This window comes from Salvelinus sp. IW2-2015, unplaced genomic scaffold (genome assembly GCF_002910315.2).
Source record: "Salvelinus sp. IW2-2015 unplaced genomic scaffold, ASM291031v2 Un_scaffold3571, whole genome shotgun sequence".
NCBI lineage: Eukaryota > Metazoa > Chordata > Actinopteri > Salmoniformes > Salmonidae > Salvelinus > Salvelinus sp. IW2-2015.
In genome coordinates this window covers 32879-41825 of record NW_019944849.1, presented here as the reverse complement: position 1 = coordinate 41825, position 8947 = coordinate 32879, and the positions used below count along the sequence as shown (strand labels likewise).

Genomic DNA, 8947 nt, shown 5'->3' with positions numbered 1-8947 from the left:
AAGAATTAGGTTTTATTTATAGGTTATTAAATTCGATTCACCATTGTGAGACCACTTTAGCATGCTTCATTATAGTCTCTTCTCTCTCTCTCGTCTCGATCTCTCTCTCTCTCTCGCTCTTCTCGCTCTCTCTCTCTCTCTTCGCATCTTCTCTCGCACTCTTCTTCGCACTCTCTCTCTCGACTCTTCTCTCGACTCTCTCTCGCACTCTCTCTCTCGCACTTCTCTCTCTCTCTCTCTCTCTCTCTGCTCTCTCTCACTCTCCTCTCCTCGCATCTCTCTCTTCCTCTCTTCTCTCTCGCCTCTCTCTCTCGTCTCTCTCTCTCTCTCGTCCCTTTTTCCTTCTCTCTCTCTCTCTGTCTTCCTCTCACATTCTCTCTCTTTCTCTACAGTCAGGTAAGTTTAAATGTATTTTTAAATGTATTTCACTATCAGAATGGTTTTGTCTGATAAATGCCTAACATCACATACAAATTGGAGAATGAATCCCCAGAATGTCAAGAAGAAGGGCTAAACTGTTATAAGTTACAAATAAAAATAATAGCAAATAGTTTCAACTCTATAAAGGGATAAAATAAGGCTAGAGATGGATGGATGGAGTAGGGTAGGTGCAGTGGGATGGGTAGGTAGGTAGGTGCAGTGGATGGGTAGGTAGGTGCAGTGGATGGGGTGGTAGTGAGTGATGGGGTGGGTAGGCAGTGGATGGAGTAGAGTAGATGCAGTGGATGGGGTAGGGTAGGGTAGGTGCAGTGGGATGGGGTAGGGTAGGGTAGGTGCAGTGGGGTAGGGTAGGTGCAGTGGGATGAGGTAGGGTAGTGACATGGGATGGGGTGGGTAGAGCAAAGTAGGGTGTGGGTAGGATGAGTTGGTGTCAGTGGGATGGGGTGGAGTTTTAGTCATTTAAGAGGCGGGAGCTTTCTTTTTGACCATTCTCCTCCTAGCTGGCACTGGGTTGGAGGCGGGGTTTGGGTTGGAGGCGGGGGTGCCACCATTGGCCCGCTCAGTCTTGACCTCGTCGATGAAGGTTTCTATGGCGACAAATTTCTCTGTGAGTTCACCAAGGTGAGCCTTGAGAGAGTTGAACTCCTTGTAAAGATCATCCAGAGCCTCAGATAGGGGCTGGATCCTGAGGAGAGGAGAGGAGTAGTTCAGAGAAAGGGAGAGAGGAGAGGAGAGGAGAGGAGAGGAGAGGAGAGGAGAGGAGAGGTCAGAGAGAGGGGGAGAGGGAAAAAAGGATGGAGAGAGAAAGAGAACATTAAATATAACATGAGCTGAGCAGTGGTAGTTATATTTCCCTGTGGCCAGAGAGATGACTCACTTCCAAACCAGAGAGAGGAAACTCTCCATTTCTCTGTGCTGTGTGGAACATTATCCACGTTCCAAATGACATCATATTCCCTATGTAGTGCACTACTTTTGACCAGGGGCCCATAGTGCACTACTTTTGACCAGGGGCCCATAGTGCACTATATAGGGAATAGGGTGCCATTAGGGCTTGGGATGAAAGACTAACTGCATTTTTAACCTCTTTCCCTGTCTAACCATAATGACACGTTCTATTTTAGCCAATCAAATTGCAGCTTTCGAGTGTTGGTTATGACATAGCCGACCACACAACGTTTGACTGTCAGTTTCAGCTATTCTCCAACAACATCATTCAGACACACTGTTATTTTGCCATCTGAAAAACTAAATCAAAAGGAGATCACTTTTTTAGTTGTATCTCACATCCATCCACTCAATCACTCACACTTCACCATTGTGAGACCACTTTAGCATGCTTCATTATAGCTCTCTCTCTCTCTCTCACTCACTCTCTGTCTCTCTCTCTCTCGCTCCCTCTGTCTCGCTCACACACACTCTCTCACACACACACACTCACACTCACACTCACACTCACACTCACACTCACACTCACACACTCTCACTCTTTCTATCTTCTCTCTCTCCCCCTTTCCTGTCCATCCACCCCATACCCTCTCCTCCTCTCCCCCCTCCTCCCCCTCTACCTGGCGTAGTCTGGCAGTAGTGACTGGTGGTCGTTCTGGAGCAGTGACTTCATCTGAGTGAGGATGTCAAACCTCCAGTTGTCCAGAACCTGGGTGAGGTTGGACACCCCACGCATGTTTACCTTCTCCGCTAGAAACCACAGACGGACAGACAGACGGACAGACGGACGGACAGACAGACAGACGGACGGACAGACGGACTGACAGTTAATTAACAGAACAGTGTTTCTGTCTCTCACATTGTGATTCCATAAAAGTGAATTCATTTCACAAACAATGTTTTGTCATTTACACACAGCAGTAGAGACAGAGACTAGGTCCCCAGTGTCTCCCTATTCCCTGTGCACTCTGTATGGAATAGGGAGACATTTAGGACACGACCCGGGAAACATCAAGCTCACAGCCAGCCTTGTAGTTCCATTCGTCTGAAGTTGCCGGGCGACTCTCACGCCTCACCGCTGCCGTGGCGACGACCAGGAGCAGCAGCAGCAGCATCATGCCTTGCTTGGGTACCATGGTTACGGTCTGTCACACCCACACCTGTAAGGAGCCCAGAAGGGAGGTGGAAGAAAGTTCTGATCCCGAATGAAACCCTATGTCATATACAGCCCACTATTGTTTACCAGAGCCCAATGGTCATGTATAGTACACTACTTAGGGCTCTGGTCAAAAGTAGTGCACTATGTAGGGAATAGGGTGCCATAGGGCTCTGGTCAAAAGTAGTGCACTATGTAGGAAATAGGGTGCCATAGGGCTCTGGTCTAAAGTAGTGCACTATGTAGGAAACAGGGTGCCATAGGGCTCTGGTCTAAAGTAGTGCACTATGTAGGAAACAGGGTGTCATGTGGGACACAGCCATACTGATGTAAGGACATTGTTGTGATTTGAACCTACTGGTTGAGGTCAGGATCTGGAAAGGTGAAGCTGACCCAAGCTGACATCTATGGTGACCACAGACAGGTCAGAGGATGGCTTCCATAGGGCTCTGACAGGCCTTTCTGGGTTGGAGGGTTTGTCTGTTGTCCTGTACTTCATTCAATGGAGTTGGAGAATCCAGTGGGTTCTGGTAGTCTTTAATAGTTGATTCTAAGATTTGTATTTGATCATGTATATGTTATTGCTGTTTGTTCTTTGTTATAGGGCCAGAAAAGATTGGAGAAGTGGTTTACCCATACATCTCCGTTTTGGATAGATAACTGATAACTGATAAAGATGGCGCTGAAGAACATGGCTGACGTTTTACATTCTCCCAACCAATTGTGCAATTTTGTTATTTTTTTTGCGTTTTGTGTAACTTATTTTTTAACTTATTATGTACATAATGTTGCTGCTACCGTCTCTTATGACCGAAAATAACATCTGGACATCAGAAAAGCGATTACTCACCGCGGACTGGAAGAAACTTTTTCCTTTAATGAGTCAGACGAGAAGGATATCCTGCTTTCACTGGAACAGACCCACATCTTTTACGTGAAGAAAAGACGCCGGAAAAGGGGACCCAGATCGGGGATCGGAGGCGAGCGAGGAAACTCCCAATGCCTTCAATTCTCCTTGCTAACGGGCAATCGTTAGAAAATAACATTGATGACCTACGATTAAGATTATCCTACCAACGGGACATTAAAAACTGTAACATCTTATGTTTCACCAAGACGTGGCTGAACGAAGAAACTGACAATATAGAGCTGGCGGGATTTTCCATGCACCGGCAGAACAGAGACGCTACCTCTGGTATGACGAGGGGTGGGGTGTGTGTATTTTTGTCAATAACAGCTTGTGCGCGATGTCTAATATTAAAGAAGCGAAGCTGGCACTAAGACCGATCTCAACCAACTCTATGAGGCCATAAGCAAACAAGAATATGCTCACCCAGGAGCAGTGCTCCTAGTGGCTGAGGACTTTAATGCAGGCAAACTTAAATCAGTTTTACCCAATTTTTACCAACATGTCACATGTGCAACCAGGGGGGGAAAAAACCTAGACAACCTTTACTACCTTTACTACACACACAGAGATACATACAAAGCTCTCCCCCGCCCTCCATTTGGCAAATCTGACCACAATTCTATCCTCCTGATTCCTGCTTACAAGCAAAAACTAAAGCAGGAAGTACCAGTGAATCGCTCAATACGGAAGTGGTCAGATGACGCAGACGCTGCACTACAGGACTGGAATATGTTCTGGGATTCATCCAATGGGATTGAGGAATACACCACCTCAGTCATCGGCTTCATCAATAAGTGCATCGATGACGTCATCCCCACAGTGACTGTACGTACATATCCCAACCAGAAGCCATGGATTACAGTCAACATCCGCATCGAGCTAAAGGCTAGAGCTGCTGCTTTCAAGGAGCGGGAGACCAATCTGGATGCTTATAAGAAATCCCACTACGCCCTCAGACGAACCATCAAACAAGCAAAGCGTCAATACAGGAATAAGATTGAATCCTACTACACCTGCTCTGACGCTCGTCGGATGTGGCAGGGCTTGAAAACTATTATGGACTACAAAGGGAAACCCAGACACGAGCTGCCCAGTGACGCGAGCCTACCAGACAAGCTAAATGTCTTTTGTGCTCGCTTCGAGGCAAGCAACACTGAAGCATGCACGAGAGCACCAGTGGTTCTGGATGACTGTGTGATAACGCTCTCGGTAGCCGACGTGAACAAAACCTTTAAACAGGTCAACATTCACAAAGCCGCTGGGCCAGACGGATGACCAGGACGTGCACTCAAAGCATGCGAGGACCAACTGGCAAGTGTCTTCACTGACATGTTCAACCTCTCCCTGACCGAGTCTGTAATACCCACATGTTTCAAGCAGACCACCATAGTCCCTGTGCCCAAAGAAGCGAAGGTAACCTGCCTAAATGATTACCGCCCCGTGGCACTCAAAGGCTGGTCATGGCTCACATCATCCGCATCCTCACGGACACCCTAGACCCACTCCAATTCGCATACCGCTCCAACAGATCCACAGATGACGCAATCTCAATCGCACTCCACAGCTAAGGACTCTGGGACTAAGCATCTTCCTCTGCGACTGGATCCTGGACTTCCTGACGGGCCACCCCCAGGTGGTAAGAGTAGGCAACTACACATCTGCCACGCTGATCCTTAACACTGGGGCCCCTCAGGGGTGTGTACTTAGTCCCCTCCTGTATTTCCTGTTCACCCACGACTGCGTGGCCAAACACGACTCCAACATAATCATAAAGTTGGCTGACGACACAACAGTGGTAGGCCTGATCATCGACAACGATGAGACAGCCTACAGGGAGGAGGTCAGAGAACTGGCAGTGTGGTGCCAGGACAACAACCTCTCCCTCAATGTGAGCAAGACAAAGGAGCTGATTGTGGACTACAGGAAAAGGCGGGCCAAACAGGCCCCCATTAACAACGACGGGGCTGTAGTGGAGTGGGTCGAGAGCTTCAAGTTCCTTGGTGTCCACATCACCAACGAACTATCATGGTCCAAACATACCAAGACAGTCGTGAAGAGGGCACGACAAAACCTTTTCCCCCTCAGGAGACTGAAAAGATTTGGCATGGGCCCCCAGATCCTCAAAAGGTTCTACATCTGCACTATCGAGAGCATCCTGACCGGTTGCATCACCGCCTGGTGTTGGCAACTGCTCGGCATCTGAATGTAAGGCCCTACAGAGGGTAGTGCGAATGGCCAAGTACATCACTGGGGCCAAGCTTCCTGCCATCCAGGACCTATATAATAGGCGGTGTCAGAGGAAAGCCCATAAAATTGTCAGAGACTCCAGTCACCCAAGTTATAGACTGTTTTCTCTGCTACCGCACGGCAAGCGGTACCGGAGTGCCAAGTCTAGGACCAAAAGGTTCCTCAACAGCTTCTACCCGCAAGCCATTAGACTGCTGAACAATTCATAAAAATCGCCACTGGACAATTTACATTGACACCCCCCCTCTTGTACACTGCTGCTACTCTCTGTTTGTTTATTATCTATGCATAGTCCCTTCACCCCTACCTACATGTACAGATTACCTCAACTAACCTGTACCCCTGCACACTGACTCAGTACTGGTGCCCCCTGTATATAGCCTCGTTATTCTTATTGTGTTACTTTTTATTATTACTTTTTATTTTAGCCTACTTGGTAAATATTTTCTTCTTCTTGAACTGCACTGTTGGTTAAGGGCTTGTAAAGTAAGCATTTCACCGTAAAGTCTACACTTGTTGTATTTGGCGCATGTGGCAAATAAAGTTTGATTTGATTTGATAACTCTTCGTGTTGTTGTTTGTTTAGTGTTTTCCAATTTTCTCAGAAGTGGTTACATTCTATGGATTCTTCAAATACATTGAGTTGATTTCTGACATGATGTTTTTGATTTTTCTGTAGTGCATTTCTGTGTTGTTTTAGTGACTCACCGTAGTGAAGGCGTAGGCTGAGGTTTTCTGAGGTTTTHTGAGCCTACAGAGAGATTCTCTCTCTCTCTCTGAACGTGCATGCCTCAGCTTCACTCTTCGTCTGTCTGTCTGTCTGTCTGTCTGTCTGTCTGTCTGTCTGTCCTGTCTGTCTGTCTGTCTGTGCTGTCTGTTGTCTGTCTGTCTGTTCTGTCTGTCTGTCTGTCTTCTCACGTTCTTCCTCCTGAACGTGCATGCCTCAGATTCACCTCTCATCTCTGTCTCTTCTCCCCTCTTTTCCCTCTCCTTCCCCTCTCTCTTTTCTTTCTTTCTCTCTCTTTCCCCTCTCTCTCTCTCTCTCTTCTCTTTCTCTTTCTCCTTTCCTCTCTCTCTCTCTCTTTCTCTCTCAATCGGTCTCTCTCTCTCTCTGTTTCTCTCTTTCCCTCTCTCTCTCTCTCTTTCCCCTTCTCTTCTCTCTCTCTTCATAGCAGTTCTGACGGGCTAGTGCAGAGATGCCCTGAGAGCAGTAGTGTGTTGGCTGGCAGACAAGAACTATGAGTACTGACATGGTTGGCGTTGCGAGGAATTCGTCGGACCCAAACAGTGTGAATGGATCGCGTTTTGCTTTTGGCGTTCATTCCTTTCGTGAGCATTATCGCGTGGAGTGCAGGTATCGGGTAGCGCGTAGCAGTTGGCCACTTAGGAGTATCTGGTTGACCTGATGAATTATAATTAAACGCGGGATCGATGTTTTCGAGGGTTCCATGAGTAGGAGGTCCAAGGGGATATGGTTCTCTCTTCTCTCTCTCTCTCCCTCTCTCTCTTCTCTAGCTCTTCTCTTTCTCTCTGTATGTGCATGCCTCAGCTTCTCTCTCTCTCACTCTCTTTTGTGTGCCTCTATGCTTCAGGTCCTCTCTTTCTCTTCCCCCTCTCTCTCTCTCTCTCACTCTCTCTGTGTGCCTCTATGCTTCAGTTCCTCTCTTTCTTGTCATTCCTATCGCTCACTCTGTGCATGTCCGTGCAGATTCCCTTATAGGCTCCTGTTTCATTAACACAATCATATTTGCGTTTTTAGTTCTGTGATACATTCACTGAGGTTAAATTGTGAACGTGTTCCAACTGGTACCTGCTCCCTATAGTGAAGGGCCCTGGTCATGGTACCCTGCTCCTATAGTGAAGGGCCCTGGTCATGGTACCCTGTTCCTATAGTGAAGGGCCCTGGTTACCCTGCTCCCTATAGTGAAGGGCCCTGGCCCTGGTTACCTGCTCCATTAGTGAAAGGGCCCTGGTCACGGTAAAGTAACTCCATTGGGGACGTAGGCTGCATTCTAACCTTTCAGCAGGCAACATAACATATTCCTCACCTTGTGTCTCAACATTTAAACTTGCATGCATACAGTCTGTGAAGCAGTTACTGTGAATGTTTTCATGCATACAGTCTGTGAAGCAGTTTACTGTGAATGTTTTTCATGCATACAGTCTGTGAAGCAGTTACTGTGAACCTTTTCATGCATACAGTCTGTGAAAGCAGTTACTGTGAACCTTTTCATGCATACAGTCTGTGAAGCAGTTACTGTGAACGTTTTCATGCATACAGTCTGTGAAGCAGTTACTGTGAACCTTTTCATGCATACAGTCTGTGAAGCAGTTACTGTGAACCTTTTCATGCATACAGTCTGTGAAGCAGTTACTGGTGAACCTTTTCATGCATACAGTCTGTGAAGCAGTTACTGTGAACGTTTTCATGGATACAGTCTGTGAAACAGTTACTGTGAATTACTTTCATTCATACAGTCTGTGAAGCAGTTACTGTGAACGTTTTCATGCATACAGTCTGTGAAGCAGTTACTGTGAACGTTTTCATGCATACAGTCTGTGAAGCAGTTACTGAACGTTTTCATGGCATACAGTCTGTGAAGCAGTTACTGTGAATGTTTTCATGCATACAGTCTGTGAAGCAGTTACTGTGAATGTTTTCATGCATACAGTCTGTGAAGCAGTTACCGTGAACGTTTTCAGGGCCAGTTTCCCGACACAGATTAAGTGCTGACTAAAGTGTATGCTCAATACACTTAATTGATGTTCATGGTGTTCATCATTGTCTCCAGTCTCTTACTCAAAATATGTCAATCAATCAATGATGTTTTCTAAAGCCCGGTATGTGTTTTCCAGTTACCCAGCCAAGACCTCTTAGAGCAAGCAGAGAACTATTCAACTGATGTACGTACCTGGTTGATGAAGACAGTGTTTTCCCTGTATCTCAACTCTTACTGCTTTTCTTCACCGGGCCTCAGTCTCAACTCTCCTGAGTCTGTCACCACTGCAGCACATAGGATAGCGCGCTGACTGCTGTGGGCTTCATTATATAAACAGAGAGCACACACCACTCTACACACGACACACACCCCACACAGAGAGAGAGAGAGAGAGAGAGAAGAGAGGAGAGAGAAGAGAGAGAGAGAGAGAGAGAGAGAGAGAGAGAGAGAGAGAAGAGAGAGAGAGAGAGAGAGAGAGAGAGAGAGAAGAGAGGAGAGGAGAGAGAGGAGAGAGAGAGAGAGAGA

The 8947-nt window shown here is 46.9% G+C and overlaps 1 protein-coding gene across 1 annotated transcript; it reads right to left on the bottom strand.

Moving 5' to 3' along the window:
• Positions 1-706: 706 nt before the first annotated feature.
• LOC139025928 (uncharacterized) lies at positions 707-8743 on the bottom strand. Its single transcript, XM_070441194.1, has 4 exons — positions 8615-8743; positions 2411-2549; positions 2010-2139; positions 707-1126 (listed from the first exon to the last, which is right to left on the bottom strand). Exons 2-4 carry the CDS (start codon positions 2523-2525, stop codon positions 901-903), a joined length of 471 nt encoding a protein of 156 aa, XP_070297295.1. The 5' UTR covers positions 2526-2549; positions 8615-8743; the 3' UTR covers positions 707-900.
• Between the last annotated feature and the right edge of the window lie 204 nt (positions 8744-8947).

Bases quoted from the DNA above. Each gene is read 5' to 3' on its own strand.
- LOC139025928 (XM_070441194.1), bottom strand. From the start codon at position 2,525: ATGGTACCCAAGCAAGGCATGATGCTGCTGCTGCTGCTCCTGGTCGTC. The intron at 2,140-2,410 runs GTGAGCTTGATG...TGTGGTTTCTAG, and splicing joins ATGGAACTACAAGGCTGGCT to CGGAGAAGGTAAACATGCGT. The intron at 1,127-2,009 runs GTAGAGGGGGAG...TCCTCTCCTCAG, and splicing joins CTACTGCCAGACTACGCCAG to GATCCAGCCCCTATCTGAGG.